This window comes from Pelodiscus sinensis, chromosome 23 (genome assembly GCF_052426305.1).
Source record: "Pelodiscus sinensis isolate ZL-2025 chromosome 23, ASM5242630v1, whole genome shotgun sequence".
NCBI classification, from domain to species: Eukaryota; Metazoa; Chordata; order Testudines; family Trionychidae; genus Pelodiscus; species Pelodiscus sinensis.
In genome coordinates, this window is record NC_143074.1 from 11,115,378 (window position 1) to 11,134,973 (window position 19,596).

Below are 19,596 nucleotides of genomic sequence, written 5' to 3' on the forward strand. Positions count from 1 at the left end.
GTAAGCAAGCGGTGCCGTTCTCTCTGGAAACCGTCGCCAAGCAGTTCCCCGTCGCCGCACAGATCTAATCTTTCCCTTTGTGTTCTAGTCCCAGAAACCTCTCAGTGTGAGGCGGAATCAAGGCCGGAACGGTATAAACAGATCAGGCCTGTCTGTAGTGTTCTGAGCAGCCGCGGAGACGTGTCTGGTCCTGGCTGAGTGACCCTAGCCAGGCTGCTTGGGGTAGGGCTGGAGGGGAAGAATGACGCTGCCTGTGGAGCCCAGATAAGCCTCTGTTTATCTTCCTCCTGATGCGGCCGACTGCATGGTTGGTCTAGGTTGGTGTGTTGAGGAAGTGCGGGACAATAGGTGGGTCGCGGACGCAGCGTCATGGACGAGGCCTGAGCTGTGACCTTAGAGTAAGGGTTGCTTTGGAATCTGCCCTTGCTTGACTTCTCCCCCCACTGTCCCGTCTCCCCCCAGTGAATTCATCTTTTCGGCTGTCACTCTGCGTAAGTCACAGCTGCAGCCGCATCTTCTGCAGCCCGGGAGCAGGAAACTGGCCTTTGACACTAACCAAGCCCATTAGCAGGGCTTGAAAAATCTACCAGACAAAGATTTCCTTGACGCGTGTGTTGTGTTGTGGGCTGGGATGGTAGAGGCTAGGTAGCCATTAGTTTCAGCAACACGTAAGTGTGATTTGAAAGTGTGTGCTGGTGCTCATGCATGGATTCACATAGAATGTTTCCTGAGTCTTATGCTCATGAAGAAAACTGTCCCTAGGAAAACAAAGTATAAGGGGTGCAGGGCTTGGCGTCTGAGTGTACGGAGAGCTCTTCTCCTCTGCCAGCTCTGCCCAAAAGCCGAGTGAAATTAACAAGATCTCAGTCCATGTCACTGCTATGCAGACCCTGCGAGCAAGCAAGGAAATGGAAGAAGAAAAAACATCCCTAAAGCCAGAAGGGATCATTATGATTATCTCATAGGAACTCCTGCCAGTGCGCACAACACAAGCCATAGAGCAGCGATACTCAGACTAACTTGCAAGCCACAAGTGGCTCTTGAATGTGTCCCCTGTGGCTCTTTGCAGCACATGATATAAACACACTGTGATTTCAATAGTCACCAGCCTCCATCATTCACCAGTCAGGTTCCTTGTACTGTTATTAACTGATAAAGTTATTAGCTTGCACTGAGTTAATAATGTATTTGCTGTGAGAGAGAGAGAGATGATATGGGGATAGATAGATAGATAGAGGCACGTATAAATGAAACGTTTCCACTGTCATACTGTTTAAATATGATAGTGCTGTAGTGAATGGAACTGTGCACTCACGCGACTGTGCTTTTTGGGGTAATGTTGGTGGCTAATCTGGCTCCTGGCCTCGAGGTCTGGGAATCGCTGCCATGGAGTAATACCCAGTCAATGCCTCATCAGTGTCGTGCATCTGTTGATTTGGTGGCGCTCTGAGCAGAAGCTGCAGCAGGTGCCAGTGCCGAGGACCAAAGGCGGGGGAAGGGCAGAGCAGTGGGGACCCAGCCTGACCTTGCAGCCTCAGGGAAGCTGGGAAGGGAAGGGAGGGCGAGGGTTAGCGTAACAGGGAAGCTGTGCAGTGCTGTCACCGGGCCGACTACTGCTCCGAACACTGAGTGGGACTAGGCAGCATGAGCAGGGACCTCTGGCCAGCACAATGGCCTAAGTGCTGCTCACTGAGAGTACATCTACACTTGCTCCCTAGTTCGAACTAGGGATGCAAATGTAGCCGACTGAAATTGCTAATGAAGCGGGGATTTAAATATCCCGCACTTCATTAGCATAATCTCGCCCGCGCACTATTCTGCTTGCCAGCTGATTCGAACCAGGAAGTGCGCTCTGGGAAGGGTTAGTTCGAATCAAACCCCTTGGTTGGAACTAACATTACTGTTGATTGACTGTCGATTTTCTTGTGCAAAAACGTGCTTGAGGTCTGGCAGCTCCGCGGGTTTTTGCGCAAAAACCTTGTAGTGTAGACATAGCCTCAGTGGCTTTGCAGATCTCAGCCTAGAGCTTCCAAATTCACTGCTACAGTCAGTCCAGCATCCCCAGGGCTGGCACTGCGAGGCCCTGGTCCAGCAGCTCCCTGCCCTGCTCCAGCCTAGGTGCTTAAGTCTCCTGAGTGGGTGCTTGAGGCTGCACCTTTGGGCTTAGGGCTGCTGTAGGTGGGATCTCTAGGGTTAGAGCCTAGGGCTATGTCTACACTACAACTTTTTTTCAGAAAAAGGTATGCAAAATGCACACCGCAATTTGCATCTCTTTTTCTGCTTTTTTTTTCTGGAAGAGGCTTTTCCAAAATTTGGCCAGTCTACAATGGACCAAATTTCGGAAACCCCCCCTCTTTCGGAAGATCCCTTCTCATAGAACGAGGCAGACAGGGGCTTCCAAAAGAGCGCGTCTGCTCTTCTGCAAAAAAAAGTGGAAGAATAAATGCGTTCCCTGGACGTGGCGGAGTTTTTGGTATCCCGAAAAAACCCCACACTCTAGATGTATCTTAGGGCTCTATGAGCAGCCCTGAGGGGAAGGGTGGCTGGCCAGGCCCAAAGCCACTTGCTTCCCAGGGGCTGTGGCCAGTCCTCAGGCCAGCCTAGCCAGACTTCTGCCCAGAGTCCCTCTTCCACAAGCCAGAGAATGGCCGCTTGGATCAGTGCCTCCTGTCTCTCCACCCCCACCTCAGGAGCAGGAAGTTAGGAGCCAGGCGTGACCCCAGCACCACAGCCAGAGCAGCCCTTAGCTGAGGGCAGGGAGCTGCCAGGGCAAGCAGCAGGAGTCAGCAACTCAACCTTCATCCCCATCCTGCCTGGGACCAAGAACAACCGGGGCAGAGCCATGTCCTGGAGCAGCCGGAGTTCCCCTGGCACCAGTCCGGGAAGAGCCTGGGCAGCCCTGTGTTCCTGCAGCCCCCTGTGTGCTGCAGGTTGAACTGTAGATCTAGACACTGTCAAAGGGCATGTGTATTCATCAGATACGCCAATGAAAGGATTGCACTTGCAAGACCTGCGCCCTGACCTTGCAGCTTCCCTGCACCTTCCCCCCTTATCTATTCTCCTCCTTCTCCCCCCCCCCCCACTCTCCTGTCAGACCCGTATGCAGGAATTTCTTGGGGGGAGGGGCTTTTTTTGTAAATATGGACCACAAGGGTGTGAACGCACCCCCACAATCCCCCAAGTAAGCGGGGAAATCAGCCCCTGCCTTCTCCTGGTCGGCCAGAGCATACTTACTTGGGGGACCAAGGCGGGTTTTCGCACCCTTCGCACCCCCTGGCGTATGGGCCTGCCTGTTCTCCATCCTCCTGCAGTGCAGCACTGCTGACACTTGTGTGTAAATTTCCACTTCCATGGCTCTGGCCACCTATTTCCTGTCACTCACTAGAACTGTAGATACCATCGCCCAGTCATCCACCCTTCAATGTCAGGGCGTCTGGACAATCCAGGCCTAGCATCCGGCCCAGCTCCGCTGCCTCCAGACGCCTCGGCTTCAGGCCGTTGTCTGGAGCCACTGGTGAGCAGCAGTCCCCAGAGGGAAGTGATGAAAATCCTTTCAGTGGCTGGCCATCTCCAAAGAAAACACTCCCTGGAGGGAGCAGCCAGGCCCAGTCGCGGGACCCCGGTTCACCACCTCTGCTTCAGACTCATTCCCCCTCCCACTGCGTGCTCAACTCAGGAGGTCTGTCAAAGGAGGGACCCTCTGGTATTAGGTTCCCTTTATGGAGGGACTCATGGGGGGGTCGCAGGTCCACACCATCAATTCTTTGTTACATTAAGATGCTGCTGTAAAACATCAGTAGCCGCAGAAGACTTCATAGCTTTTGCGGTGCTGAATGCCAGAGCCACTAGAAACTTAACAGAAGCAGCAGGGACATCAGATCTTGCTCTGTTAGTCCAGACCTGTGTACCAAAGTCGAATCTCCATTAGCTGATAGCAGTATAGGGCCTATGACACACAGCTGAACAATTCTCATTCCTTCCAGTGAAAGCTGTTTGTTCTTGCATGTCAGAGGCTTTAGCACACTGGGTTGGACTAGCAGAGCGAGCTCTGATGTCCCTGCTGCTTCTGTTCAGTGGGCGAGGTGAGGTGTCTCGCCATGTCCCCACCCACTTCTCAGCTCTAGCAGGATAAAATTTTTCCAAGGTCAATGCAAAATAGCCAACCTCCCCTCCCCCATATTTACATAGCTGAACTTTCAGTGATGTTGCTGTGGGTTTGTTTTCCCAAGGTTTGGCTGGGCGTAGTGTCAGCTTCTGTCCAACAGAGCCGGGGGGCCATATTCTGATAGCTTTACTCACGCTGAGTAGCAACTTTCTCCTTACGAAGTCTCAGTGCCTTCAATGGGGCAATCCCCCAGTCAGCTGCATTGCAGGCAGCCGGAGTCAGATCTGCTTGCATTCCAGTAACAGATTTGCTGTTTAGGTTTTTTTTTTAATTGCACATTGTTATTGTCCCTTCTGTACAATGTTGCGTGTCCCGGTTTTTGGATGACTTAAATAACAGCTTCTGATCTTTCCAATTTCCTCTTGCTGTGCTGCAGACCGGAGGGGGGAGTGCACGGGGGAAGGGGGGAGAGAGATGTTGCTTCTTGTGCTCAATTGTTTGTGAAAGATACAGCACGATTTTGTCAAGAACTGGTTGCAGCAGGGACATCACATTTTCCATACCGGATCAGAGCTTTAATGCGTTCAATCTCCTGCCTTGGGCAGTGGCCAACGTGTGATACTTCAGAGGAAGTTTTATAAAGCCCCAACATGGAGCACTTGGCCTGTTGTGGAATGCTGGGTGTTTAAGTAGGAGGGCGCAGGGCTAGGGTTCCTGCCCTCAGTGAGAATTGTCTTCTCATGTCCTGAAGCAAGATGGGGTATGTGGTTCACATATTTCCCTGTGCTCTGGCAGGCTGAGAGCTCACCATTCATTCATGGTCAGTTTGGTAGGGCTGGGACTGACCTGTAAAATTTCACTTTGAATAAGATTTAAGATTTCAACCCCCATGCATAGGGGTGCTGAAGGGTGGATGATATGTGGCCAAGTAGGCATCTGGGAAAGGTGGGTCCAGGCCCACGCAAACTAAAGTTTCACCCTCATGGCTAAGGGGGAAGACTCTCTAACCCAGGCCACAATTGAGTATATGGGGTAACACATAAAGCAAGAGTGAGGTCAGAGATTGAAAATCAGGGAACCGAATGATAATGTCAAGTAATAGAAACATAGGACAGGGCCCATGTCCCTCAGTAGCATCCTGTTCAGAGGGGTTCAGACTACTCTCCACCCCTCAGCTATAGGCTCTGTAGTGCAATGTGTAGCATGTGGGCTTGCTAGTGCTATAAGAAAGGCACCTATTCAAAGGTTATAGGTTCAAGTCCTGCTATAGTTGCATTTTTCCAAATTAGTCTAGCTGACTTGTGTTCCATTTGAACCCTGGAAAAGGCAAAGGCATGGTGCTGGGACTCAGGAGACCTGGGCTTTGTTCCTGATTCTGCCACAGACTTGTTGGTTGACCTTGGCCAAGTCACTTAATCTCTATTTCCCCTTCTACTACGGTTGACAGATACTTTCACAAAAAATCCCAAAGATGGTGGGAAAAACATTGGTGGAGCCAAAATAAACCAAATCAAAAACCAAAAAAAAAAACCAGAGGACCAAACTTGTTGAGCAAAACAAAAAAAGTCACTGCACCTTTAAAGCCCCATGCTTCCCCGGCCTCTGCCAAACACAGAAAGGGCAAAATGTCCCCGCCAGCCAGAATGTGTAGTCAACCTGTGGAACTCCTTGCCAGAGGAGGCTGTGAAGGCTAGGACTGTAATAGAGTTTAAAGAGAAGCTAGATAATTTCATGGAGGTTAGGTCCATAAGAGGCTATTAGCCAGGGGATAAAATGGTGTCTTTGGCCTCTGTTTGTCAGAGGCTGGAGAGGGATGGCAGGAGACAAATCGCTTGATCATTGTCTTCGGTCCACCCTCTCTGGGACACCTGGTGCTGGCCACTGTCTGCAGACAGGACACTGGGCTAGATGGACCTTTGGTCTGACCCAGTACGGCCGTTCTTATGTTCTAATAATATAAAGTACAGCAGCACATTTGGTTCATGAGATTATTTGCAGAATCCTACATTATGCTGGCGTAACCCACTTTTCAGCATATTAGCCTACCCCGCTCTGTGACTGGATATGACTTTACTGTAGACAGCAGCTAAAGGAGTTATTGCTTTGGCTCAGGCGGTAGTGAGGTGCTCTTTGTGCTGGGAATCCAGGGTTCGATGCACTCTGATGGCTATTCCCCAGGTGTAGGGCAAAAGAGGAAACATAGTCTTAACTTGGACTTTCCTCTCTATCAGAAAGACTAGTGCATGTATTTGGACATAGGCTTTCATGGGTCAAAATCTCTTCATCAGGTGCATCTGACCAAGTTGTTTTGACCCACCAAAGCTTATATCCAAATACATGTGTTAGTCTTTAAGGTGCCTCATGGTTTTTACAGACACAGACTAACAGCAACCACTCTGAGACCCTTATTATTTTTCTGCAGCTTTTCCCTTGTGCTAGGCTCAGAGTTGGCCCTCACAGGCCCTGATGAAAGTCAGTGGGGCTCCACCATGGACAGAGAGTGGCCTGTAAATATGTGGTAAAGGTCATAGTTTGAGATTAAAAAGCCCTCCCTTGTCAAGTCGATCCAGCTGCAAGAACAGCAGGACTCCCTCTCCTGGATGTATTCATGGCAAGCTGATGCTTCCTAGGAAGAATCCTGTTTGGTCACTTTTTCAAAGAGCTGTTTGAGGACATGTCCTTTTCAGAAACCTACCAATGGTTCAAGCTCGTCTTTCCTTCTGTGCTTCCTTCCTTCCTCAATCCTTTCCATAGTTATAGCCCTAAAACAAACCCTTCAGGACTCAGTGTTCTGCCAAAGCAAACTTTTAACCTTGAAGTTATAAGCCCTTGGAACATGGGACTGACGGCACCTTCCCCCTTTGATTCATTAGCCCTTTCTACTCTGTAGCATCTAATAACTAATAGATGCGCTTCCCAGTGCTTCCCGCCCCCCTTGTGCTCAGACACTTCTGCCCCCAAATCCCCTCTCAGCTCTGCCCTGAGCCCCCCATCTGGAGCCCCTTCTTGCTGTCCTGAGCAGGCCACGGCCAGGGCCCCCAGGAGCCTCATGTTCCAGTAAGCAGGACAATGCACCACAGTCTTCTCCCCTCCTTTTAGCTAAATACTTGTTGCCCTTTGATCTCTTTCCTCTGTATCCCTGACTCCTTCTCCTCCTTGGCCACTCTGTGCTGCTGCTCCACTCCTGATGTCCAGGATCTTCTCTCTTCTCCCACCCTCCTATGCTCCTTGCCCCCCCAAGTCTCTCTTCTCACTAGGTATGTCTACACTATACAGCTTTTAGTGACCAGGTGTCGCTAACAGTCAGCTTGTGTGAATGCTGTTTGTGGGTACTTTTACTGACAAAGTACTTCCACCCCCTCCAGAGGGTTTTGCTTTGTCAGCAGGGGAGCACGCCTGCCCACAAATCAGTGTTCAGTTCACACCTTCACTTGGCCTGGCAGAACTTTGTGGTTCATGGGGTTTTTTTTAAGTGCCCATGAAAGGTTTTGCCCATCAACTGCAAGGGAGATATTCCCACTGTTCTCTCCTTCCCGACTGACACTAAATTGCTTCTCCTCTAGGTCCCACGAGTGCTGATGAATGCAAATTTCTGCCATCCACGCAGGACAAGTTGCTTTACAAGACCAGCCAAGCCCTGAGTGGCTGCGTGAGTCGCAGCAGCATGGAGGGACAGCAGGAAGTCCACGTTCTCCAAGTGAAAATAAAGGAGGTCAGTTGTCATGGGGCCTGGAGGGCGGAGGAGAGAGGTTTTCACTGCCTGTGGCATATGGCGCCATAGGTGAATTAATGGGGGGTGGAGGTTAGTGACGTTGCTCCCTAGGGTTACCAGTTGTCCGGTATTCACCCGGACAGTCCGGTATTTTCATCTCCTGTCTGGTAAAAAAAGTCAGACACACCTCAGATGTCCAGTATTCTCTGAATTTTTCCCTGGCCAGGAGGCAAAAATGCCGGGCACATGGCAACCCTACAAACACTCAGTGCCCGGCCTCCCCCCCACCCATCTCCTCCCTCCCACACACACACACCCATGCTTACCTGGTTCCCCAAGGCTGCCTGTACAATTTTGGGGGGGGGGGCTTTTTTTTTTTTTTGCTCCACAACTTTGGTCTCCCCCGTTTTTTCCCTTCAACAGAATTTTTTCCAGGTGTTTTTTTTGGGGGGGAAGAGGGGGTGTTTGATATTTTTGTTTCAACCATCTGGCAACCCTATTGCTCCCCCAAATGCCAGGCTTACACAGACGGGCTGTCATGGTGCAATGTAAGGAGTTCTGCTTTCTGCAGTGACTGGAGAGGTGCTGCTGCTTGCACCTGGAGGCAGGGAGGCAGCATTTTGTTTATAAACACAGAGAGTATCAGGCAATTCAGATAAGAAAGGGCTATTAGGGTGTTTCCTTAAGGGATCTGTTCCAAGCCTGGTGAACTACAACAGGTAAGCAGCCTAATGAAGGATTTTTCTACAGTTGCAGAGAAGGGTTACTGGGAAGAAAACCTAGGGCTGTTAGCGTGGAGTCGATTACATGATTAACCAACAAGCCTGGGCTTCTCAGTTAATCCTAATGACTACATGCACCCCCCTTGCTGCCTTCGTACACATTGGGAGCCGGTACATGTGGGGAGCCAGCTCCAGAGAGCTGCCTGGCCCCCTTGCTACCTTCCACAGAGGCAGCATGGGGGGCAGGCAGGAAGGGGGAAGCCAACTTAAAAGCATGTGCTGGGAAGCTGGCTTTTAAGCTGGCTTTCCTTGTGTGCCAGCTTCTGTGGAGCTGCCCCCCACAGGGCAGGGAGGGGGACAAGTGGGAGCTGGAACATGCAGGAAGCAGCTTTCAAGCTGGCTCCTCACACATATTGGCTCCCGCTGAGCCGCCTGCCCCTCCTGCTGCCTCTTCATCACCCCCTGCGTGTAAGCGTGTGACTCAGTGGTCCCCAACCTTTCGAGGCTGATGGGCGCCTGGGGGCGGGGGCCACGCATGCACCACACGCCCGGGGCGACACCATGCATGTGCCGCGCGCCCGGGGGCTGCACGTGTGCTGGGCGCCTGGGGCGCAAGAATGGCTGTGGCTGGCCCGGATCACTAGGTGGGCACACATAACTGCCCCGGCGGGCACCATCATGCCTGCGGGCACCGCGCTGGGGACACTGGTGTAACTACTAACATTTCCAGCAGTTACTTGTTTACACAAATACATGATCGTTAACATCCCTAAGAGAAACCTCTCTTATGAGAAGTGACTCAAAGAGCTTGGCTTGTGTGGTCCAAACCAAGACATGGCTGAGGGAGAAATGACTGCTCTGTATGAATACATCAGAGGGATAAATACCCCTGAGGGCGAGGGATTATTTAAGTCAAGCCGCTGAACAAAAGGATATAAATTCGCCAACACGTTTAGGCTGACATTAGGCAAAAGTTTCTAACGGTCGGGAGTGAAGTTCTGAAACTGTCTCCTAAGGGGAGCAACGGGGGCAAAAAACTTAACTGGCTTCAAGACTGAGTTTGAGAAGTTTAGGGAGGGGATGGTCTGACGGGACTGCCTGCAATGGCGGGAAGCCCACTGGCGACTGCCTGGAGCAAAACTCCCCACTGGCTGGAACTGGGACCCTAGACGGGGAGGGCTCCGAGTTACTAAAGAGAATTATTTCCCAGGGATCTGCCTGGTGGGTCTCAGAGTCTGTCATCATATACAGGGTGAAGAAGGAATTTTCCCCCAGGTCAGATTGGCAGAGACCCTCGGGGGGGGGAGGGGTCACCTTCCTCAGCAGCAGGGGGCACAGGTCACTTGCAAGTTGAAACTAGTGTAAATGGTGAGTTCTCCAGAACTCTGTCTTGTAACTATGATTTGAGGACTTCAGGAACTCAGCGGGAGGTTAGGGGCCTATTCCAGTGGCCTGCAATGTGCAGGTCAGACCAGGCGATCATGCTGGTCCCTTCTGACTTCTAGTATCTGAGTAAGAATTTACATTACAACTTTAGACTTAACTGGTGTCCCCTAAGTGACTTGCCACAAGATGTTAGTATTAGAGCTGAGCGGGTCTAATATGTATTTAATTTTCTTCCTTGATATAGGAATTAGATTCGGGGCTCCTGCCAGATATTTCTCAATCAGTGGTTCTCAAAGTGCCGCCTGCGGCCACCCCCCAGGTGGTCCCTGGCAAGAGCTCAGCCCCCCTCCTATGCAATGGGGAGCCCTTGCTGCCACTGCAGCCTGGTGGTTACCGCGCAGCCGCAAGGCTGCAACACCAGCTCTGGCTTCCCACTTGAAGGAGGCAGTGGGGGGTGAAGAAAGCCCTGACTTGGAGGGGAGGTTGGGGTGCAGAGAAGTGTGGCCGCCAGGCAGGGGGGCGGGGTGGGTATTTCTCACCGCTTCTCTGTCCCCTCCCACTGGAAATGTGAGAGCAGGACGCGTGGGGATTTCAGAGCGGCGGCGCTTCCTAGCGTGGAGCCTTCCCGCTGCTGCTTCCCAGGGGCTCGTCCCGGCTTCTCCGGGAGATGCTGGAGTTGCTGCCCTTCCCAGACACCCTGGCAGGCCCCAATGCCTCCTGCACCCAGACTGGACAACTCACTTAACTCCCAGCCCCACCCCGTCCCATGCAAAGGCGGGAGCTCCGGGAACATGGGGCTTTCTGCCGGGATGGCTTAAGAGTGCCGAGCCCTGTGCCCTGCTGGTGTTTGCATAGACCTTGCCTGCTCCGCCCCTGCACGTGGTTGGGAGACAGACAGGAGGGAGCCATGTCGGCTGGGCATGGGGGCGTGGACAGGGCAGGAGAGCTCGGTGAATGAGGGGGTTATCTGTAGGGATCTCTTAGTAGGTGAGGGGGTAGCTTTGGGGATCTCTATGCAGGCCTGGCCTTTGGGCAAGGCAAGCAAGGCAGTTGCCTAGGGCCCGGCCCACCCGGCTGCTCACTTGCTCACTCTGTGGCCGGGCCTGTCTCTACGTGAAGTGTGGGGGGAGGACAGGTAACTGTGGGAGTTTGAGTTGTGGGGATCTCAGTACATTGGGGTGTCCCCTTCCCAGTGTGAGGATCAGGAACAGCAGCTGTGTCAATGGCCCCCTCCCTCCTGGCCATACTCTGCACCCTCCCTTGCTCCTGCACCCTTCTTCCTGGCCAGACACCCTATTCTCAGCCTGCTTTTGCACCCTACGTCCCATGCAGATCCCAAACCCCATCCCTATCCTACTCGCTGGCAGCCCTATCACACGGAACCCCTCATTTTTGTCCCTAGTCCAGAGCCTAAGGGGATCCACAAGTAAATCTGGCCTATGGGAAGCCCTGAACCTCAGTCCTCCCTGTCTCTTCCCCTCACCCATGGTACTGGAGTGCAAGTAGAGTGCGGTGTCTCAATTGGAGGCCATGTCAGAGAGCATTGGGGTTCTTTGGCGGATTTTTTTGTGTGGTCCCCAGATGATTTTTCTGTGGGTCAGTGGTCCCTGACCCTTGCCATAAATAAAGAAAACATTGAAACCTTTTTGTGTTGGACATAAATTATTATTTTACTTTATTTAAAATGAAGTTTGATAAACTAACGTGAGAAAGTCAAAATGCTTAATCTGTTTCATAATGTAAATTAAACCGTTCTCCCCAGCTGCAGCATTAGCAAAATGGCTCAAGGGTAATTACGTAATTAACGGTGAGTTTCCATTAGCACTGGTGGTCCATGGAAAGGTTTACATTGTTAGGTGGTCCATAAGCCAAAATGTTTGAGAACCACTGCTCTAAGCAGTCTGACACGCTGGGTTTTTCTTCAGTTCAGATGGGTCCCCCCGCAGGCCTCTGTGACTTGTTTCACTGAGCCTCTTTCCTGCTGGCTCTCGGCGTGATGTGCATGCTGCTCGTGTTGCTTTGTGTGCACATCTCCCGTGCGCTCCCTCAGCTGCAGCTCTGTGCCCGCCCTTATACAAACGCAGTCCAAAGGGGCGATACGCGTAGCCGTGCAAACACAACTGCAATGGCAGAAAGCTGCGGTGTGGACACAGACTGTACTTGTAAGCAGTGGAGGTGACTGTGTCTACAAAGTCACAGAACAGGGCTTAAAGCATCCCGCATTGGTTGCTGGCAGACAGGTTGTCAGCCTGACTGGATTGCCAGTCTGTGTGTGAGTGGCTTCTTCTCCTGTGTCCTTAGGTAAAACAGGCCCTCTGTCAAAACTCATTCACCAAAATCAGCCACATCTAATAAACCAGGATCCACACACCCTTTCTGCAGGTGAATTTAATGTTGATGAAGGGTGTCGGAGAGACAGCCCTGATTGCTGAAGTCCTGTATTTATCCTGCTAACTGGTACAGCTTCCATCACAAACTGCCCTGCTAATACATCTCAACCCTCAAGTGGTAGGGTGCCCTCTAGGAGAAAAAAAGAGACTTTGTACCTCAGTTTGTCCTTGCCTCTATTCCATTCATGATTTTCTAGACAGCTAACATATCCCTCAACCTTTTAGTCATTTCTTTTCCAAACTGAAAAGTCCCAGTCTTGTTAATCTCCCTTCATATGGAAGCTGTTCCTCACCCCTAATCTTTTCTGTTGCCCTTTCTGTACCTTTTCCAAATCCAATATATATATATATTAGATGGAGTGACCAGATCTGCATGCAGTATTTAAGATGTGGGCATACAATGACTTATATAGAGGCAATATAATATTTTCTGTCTTATCATCTATTCCTTTCCTAATGATTCCTGATATTCTGTTAGCTTTTTAGATTTTAGACTGTCACTGCACATTAAGCAGATGTTTTCAGGGAACTATCCACAATGATTCCAAGATCTTTCTTGAATGGAAACAGCTATTTTAGACTCCATCGTGTTTGTATGTATCATTAGGATTATATTTTCCCAGGTGCATTACTTGGCACTTATTCACATTGAATTCCATCTGCCCTTGTTTTGCCCGTCACCCGGTTTTGTGAGATCCCTTTATAACTCTTTTCTATCAGCTTTGGATTAGTCACTGTTTACCCTTTTTCAAGATATTTTGAGATGTTTAACATCAGTACTCCAAATACAGATCCCTGCAGCACAACACTCATTCCTACTCTTTTCCTATCTTTTAAGTGTACCTGGCAATGTTTTGTTATAACCCAGCCTTTTGTCATTCTTAATCACCTGCCTCTTTCTTTTTACAACAAATGCTCTGTCGCCAAGGCAAAGCTGCAAGCAGTTCAAACTCTGTTGCATTTAAGAACTGCCTCTGGAGTCAGAGCCTGGGCTTTAATCAGACCTCAAGTATGAAATCTAGGAGTTCAAACTCAGCCCCCAAAATGGCACCCTTGCCCTTCCACCCAAGCCTCCGCCCTTTCCATCTGAGGCCTCACCCCTTCCAGGGGTGCAAAGCCACTCCCCCTTGCCCAGAGACCCAGCCAGTCTGTCAGCCCCACTGATGTCACTACTGTGGCTCTGAAGTCATGTGTTTGCCACAGCTATGGAATAAGGACTGTCATAACCATGAGGACTGGCCAGCACCTGGGGACTAAGGGTTAACTATGTCCCCTGTACCTAGCCAGGTATCTGGTAAGCCAATAACAATGCAGGTGGGGATTTCAAACTGGGACAAAGGGATTTTTAACTTTTCCCTCCTTTGTCAGAGTGAGTTTCTTGCAAGTAACAGGGAGATGGAAAGGCCTGTCTCCCTCCAAGAAAAGTCTCCTCAAAATATGTAAGTAGGGCAAAGTTAGTTAACCCATCAGGCTTTATTGTCTTCCTGGTCTGAGAATGTGGAAATGATGTCTGTGCTGTTAAAAGTGGGTTTTTCCTATCTTTTGTAACTAAAATTTGAGCCCATGGGAGGATCCCCCGCGAGTATATTAATTGGTGGCTCTTTTTAATCTAATCACTATACTGGCAACTATGGTTTTGTTTTGATAATAAAAAAGTTTTTTTTTATTAACCTGGTATTGGCTCATTTCTGTGTCCTGAAAAATCTGTCTGTGGGTATCTGCATGCCTCCGACGAGGGGGCAGCTACCACAGACTGCAGCTCTTTTCTTTTTCAAGCTCTGCAGGGAAATGAACTTGAGGTACCCCTGAGGTTTTAGAGAGGAGATTTCCCAAGTAATCTCTTCCCTGGTTTTTTTCTTGGAATGCTTGGATGGTTGCAGCGGTTTTTATTTCCCAAAATCCGGGTATTAGGATCTGGGGGGGACGTTTTTGTACCAAAGCCTGTAGAGATCAGGTTTTGGGGTGCTTTTGTGGGCCCCCCCCCCCCACACACTTCTGCATTCATCATGCCAGAGTGGGGAACAGTCTTGACAAGGACCTTGGATTGGCTGTTACTAAGTGAAAAGGCAGATGTTGATCCTACAATATGAGCAGGGTCACTATCTTGCTGTGGAAGATAGCAAGTCATTATCAAGCCTAGTTGCTGGGGAACATTGTTGTAATCAATAAAAACCTAAGAGAGACTGGGTTATAAGGAGCATAATGCCAATGAGAGAAAGAGAAATGAACCTGGGCAAAACCTTTGAATTTTGGCTTAAAATGTCCCAGTGCACTTCAGTACTTTGACCCAAGCTGCTCTCCATGATCATGTCCAGCTTCCCTTCCCCCGGGCTGGTGAGCACTGACCTGCAGAGCCCCAGGTCTGGGACCCTGCTGCTCCTTACCCCCTGTTCCTGCTTTCGTGCTGCCTGCCTCTACCCTGTTCTACCCTGCCCCCTTCTCACTCATTTGTGCTCCCTCCCCTCCAGATGGCTTGCTGTGTAAAATCCAGCTCATAGACTGTGAATTGGATGATGAGTTGAGCCTAGATCCACATTTTTGTATCCATGCAGGGCTTTATATAGCCCTTCACCTGCTCTAGCCTTTGGAGGTGTAAGTTCTCCCACTATTCTCTAGACCATCTGTGAAGAGACAACTCTCCAAATCTCGGGTGACAGGGTAACAGCTCTTTTTTCGTGCTCTACTGGCTCTTCGCGCCAAAAAAAATGGAAACAGTATTTCTGCCTGTGTGGGGTTTTCTTAAGTTTGTGGCATGCTGACCACACATGTTACATCTTCCCCTGTGTAGCTGATGCTCAGTCGCGGTCTGCCTGCTGCTGCCCCCAGCTAACAGAGTCGGTCCTTTAGCTTACGTGATCCCTTTCTATGTTTTGAAGCAGGTAGTCCCCAGACTCAATCCAGCCAGAGTGAAATTTCGTTTCATTTAGATTTGGTAGAAAACTACAGACTCTGTGGAATTGGCACTCGTAAGTTCTGCTTGTTCGGGGCATGGCTGGAAGGGACAGTCTGTTGCCTGCAGGAAATGGAAGATTTTCCAGAATTGTGGTGACAGCGAAATCTCTCTGGATCCATAGTACAAGATCACTGGATGTTTAAAAGATATTTGGAGTTACCATAAGCAACCTCTCCTTTCACATCCTTCCTTCCTACCTGCTTTTCTCCTGAATTCCTACCCAGAACTGGTTCTCTCTAGCAGTGTTCTGTCATCTGTTCCCACTTCTGCATCTGCTCATGTATCATTTGCGTTGAGTTAGGCAGTAATTTTCCTTTTCTTGGTGTGCTGAGAAAGGGCTGCTTGTGCTAATGGTGCTCTCTAAATCGTCTGTTTTTCCTTTTGTCCTAAACAAACATGAACAATGAGCAAAGTGTATGGGTGTTAGATTCAGAAATAGCTCCATTTGTATTTGCTCTTCCACAAGAGGCTTGCAGTATAGGTGTAGCCTTGGAGAGCAAGCAAGCATGGTGCGTGATTCCTCCACTCCTGGGCACACCCGCTTCAAGAACACAACAGTGTTTTGTTCCTTGTTTATACAGCACCTTGCTCAGGGGGGTCCTGGTCCATGCTAAGAACGGCTCGGCGCTACAGTAATGCGAATAATAAACAGTAACAATAACAATAGTCTCTGCATACCGACGGAGCTTGAGAATTCCAGAGACCAAAAAGCATCCCAGCTTCACAGTTATGTGCAAACAAATGCAAAGTGCCAAGAGAAGGGTAGGGCTCCAGGCTTTTCTGTTTCCTCTTTAACTCTGCCTCCAAGGACTGGGCGTGATATTCACATTCCTTACTGTGTCCAGGGGGAGGAGGACTGCTGGGCTTCTCCCCTTCGCTCAGCTTTCTGTGGAACCTCAGCCATTGGTGGATGCTGAGCCACAGCGAGGCCGAGAGCCACCCTGGGCCCCAGCGCAAGGTGGAGTGTGGGGGGCTGGCTCCATGCCCTCAGAAGGGGTGTGGCCTCAGCCAGAAGGGGCACTTCCCAGACTGTGGCATATGCCCCCCACCAAGCCTCAGAGCTGCGTGGAGCGGTGGAGCAGTGCTCCAGAGGCAATTGAAAGGGGGCCGGAGCTCTGACTGACACAGGAGCAGTGGTGGTGCCCGGGCCCCTTAGAATCACCAGCCCGTCCCCCCATCAGTGGGCCTGCTGAGGCAATTCCTCTGCTACAGCCAATACAGCTGCATCATTTTATAGCAGCTGAGGATCTTGCCCACAGATTTCCGTTATTCTTTTTGGGTCCAGAGGCCGTTTGGGTTTTGGGCACTGAGAAGAATCGAACAGTGCAACAGGGAAGCTGGTGTGGACGTAATATACAGACCAAGTGGTTTTATTTCTGTCCGTTTTCACCTGTGGGCAGCCTACAACCAAACAATTCGATCAGCAGCCCTTAGAGCAAGTCCCACATAGTAGTGAAAAGACTGAGCCCAGCTGTACAGAATCTGTACGGACGTCTCACCTATTCAGGTGCAATCCAGCCCAGTAAGGGCTCATCGCCTGTCCCATAACGTTGAGTGCCTCAGAATGTTTTGCTGTTGTTGCTCCCAACCAGAGATGCTGACAGGGGAAGAGGGGCGGCTGCCCCAACACCCGGCAATTTAAAAAGGCCCAGGGCTCCCAGCTGTTACTACCTCGGTAGCAGCCAAAGTCCTGGCCCCTTTAAATCACTCCCAGAGCCCTCGGCAGCGCACACCTTCTGGCCCAGGTGGCACTGAAGGGCTGACTGGAAGAGGCTAGCAAAGTCTCTTGTCAGCCCTGCTCTCAACTTGGGCCTCTCACAACTCGCTCACCAGCATGCAGGGCTGTAGTGTCCGTGTGTTAGACAGGACTGCCTCAGCAGTGTGACTCCCGCAGCATGTCTGCAGCCCCTCATCCACACTATGGCTTCCACCAGCCTTGGTTACTATTGCAGGGTGACTAACACACTTCCAGTCCTGGATTTTCCCCAAAATGTCTGTTCTGCAATGTCCAGCCCTCTCCGATAGTTCCAAACGATATTGGCTCACTGCTCCGTGAAGGAGTCAAGATTCAACAGTTTGTTATTTTCCCAAAAAGTTGGTGACTTACCCTACCCATGATCAGGATCTCTCCCCAAGGTCCACAGTGCTGGTGCCTTTGTCTTCTTGGGTAAAAGAGAGAAGTTGGGGTTCTCTGTCACTTTTTTGGATAGCCCAGTGAACCTTCACAATGGATTCCTCTGAAAGAGGCTACTCCTCAAAGGAAAGTTTATCATGCAGTCAGGAAGGCAACATGGAGTCTGATGGGGAAGGAGGCTTCATGCTCTTCTTTACCCCATGGATGCATCTAGACTGGCAAGATTTTGCGCAAAAGCATCTGCTTTTGCGCAAAAACTTGCCAGCTGTCTACACTGGCCGCTTGAATTTGCACAAGAGCACTGACTTTGTAATGTACAAAATCAGTGCTTCTTGCGCAAATACTTTCACGCTCCCACTCAGGGATAAGCCCTCCTGTGCAAGAACTGGTGACCACTTGAGTTAAACTGTTAAACTGTTAAACGTAATGTTTAATTGATTAACTAATTAAATAGGATTTTACATCCCTGGTAAATACAGGGATGCTTTCTGTTCCAAGCTCCTGCATGTCATAGAATCCTACTGCTGGAAGAGACCTCAAGAGCTCATTGTGTCCAGCCCCCTGCCCAAGGCAGGACCAATCCCAACTAAATCAACCCAGCTAGGGCTTTGTCAAGCCGAGATTTAAAAACCTCTAGGGATGGAGATTCCACCACTGCCCTAGATAACCCATTTCAGTGCTTCACCACATTCCTAGTGAAATAGTTTTCCTAATATCCAACTAGACCTCCCCTGCTGCAACTTGTGACCATTGCTCCTCGTTCTGCCATCCATCACTACTGAGAACAGCCTCTCTCCATCCTCTTTGGAACCGCCCCTCAGGAAGTTGAAGGCTGCTATCAAATCCCCCCTCACTCTTCTCTTCTGCAGACTAAATAAGCCCAAATCCCTCAGCCTCCCTCATATGTCATATGCTCCAGCCCCCTAACCATTTTGATTGCCCTCTGCTGGACCCTCTCCAATGCGTCCACATCCTTTCTATAGAGGGTGGTCCAGAACTGAATACAGTACTCCAGATGTGGCCTCACCAGAGCCGCAAAAAGGGGAATAATCACTTCTCTAGATCTGCTGGCAATGCTCCTCCTAATGCACCCTAATATTCTATTCACCTTCTTGGCTACAAGGACAAACTGTTGACTCATATCCAGCTTCTCATCCACTGTAATCCCCAGGTCCTTTTCTGTCAAATTGCTACTTAGCCATTCAGTCTCCAGCCTGTAACAATGCTTGGGATTCTTCCATCCCAAGTGCAGGACTCTGTACTTGTCCTTGTTGAACCTTATCATATTTTTTTTGGCCCAATCCTCTACTCTGTCTAGGTCACTCTGGACCCTATCTCTGCCCTCCAGTGTATCTACCTCTCCCCCTAGCTTAGTGTCATCTGCGAACTCGCTGAGGGTGCAATCCATCCCCTCATCCAGGTCATTAATTAAGATGTTGAACAAAACTGGCCCTAGAACTGATCCGTGGGACACTCCACTAGAAAGCAACTGCCAACCTGACATGGAGCTGTTGATCACTATCCATTGGGCCTGACAATCTAGCCAGCTTCCTATCCATTTATCCAAACCATACTCCCTTAACTTGCTGGCAAGAATATTGTGGGAGACCATATCAAAAGCTTTGCTAAAATCAAGGTATATCGCATCCACTGACTTTCCCATGTCCACAGAGCCAGTTACCTCATCATAGAAGCTAATCAGATTGGTCAGGCATGATTTGCCCTTGGTGAATCCATGTTGAATATTCCTGATCACTTTTCCCTCTTCTAAGTGCTTCAAAATGGATTCCTTGAGGATCCCCTCCATGATTTTTCCAATGACTGAGGTATGACTAACTAGTCTGTAGTTCCCTGGATTGTCCTTCTTCCCTTTTTTAAGATGGGTACTACATTTGCCTTTTTCCAATCATCCGGGATCTCTCCCGATCTCCATGAGTTTTCAAAGATAATGGCCAAAGGCTCTGCAATGACATTTGCCAATTCCTTCAGTACCCTCAGATGCATTAAATCCGAACCCATGGATTTGTGTGTGTCTAGCTTTTCTAAATAATTCTTAACCTGTTCTTTCTCCACTGAGGGCTGCCCACCTCCTTCCCATACTGTATTACCTAGTGCAGTAGTCTGGAAGCGGACCTTGTCTGTGAAGACAAAAGCAAATAAAGCATTGAGTACTTCAGCTTTTCCCACATCGTCT

At 49.9% G+C, this 19,596-nt stretch overlaps 1 protein-coding gene across 5 annotated transcripts in view; it reads left to right on the forward strand.

Annotated features, from left to right (window-relative positions):
- ENG (endoglin) overlaps window positions 1-19,596 on the forward strand; it is a 76,097-nt gene that overhangs the window by 14,824 nt on the left and 41,677 nt on the right. For all 5 annotated transcript variants that reach the window (XM_006119000.5, XM_075905244.2, XM_006118998.5 and 2 more), the window contains exon 2: window positions 7,669-7,817. In XM_006119000.5, the coding sequence (XP_006119062.3) occupies window positions 7,669-7,817 (149 nt within the window). The remainder of the gene's footprint in view (window positions 1-7,668; window positions 7,818-19,596) is intronic.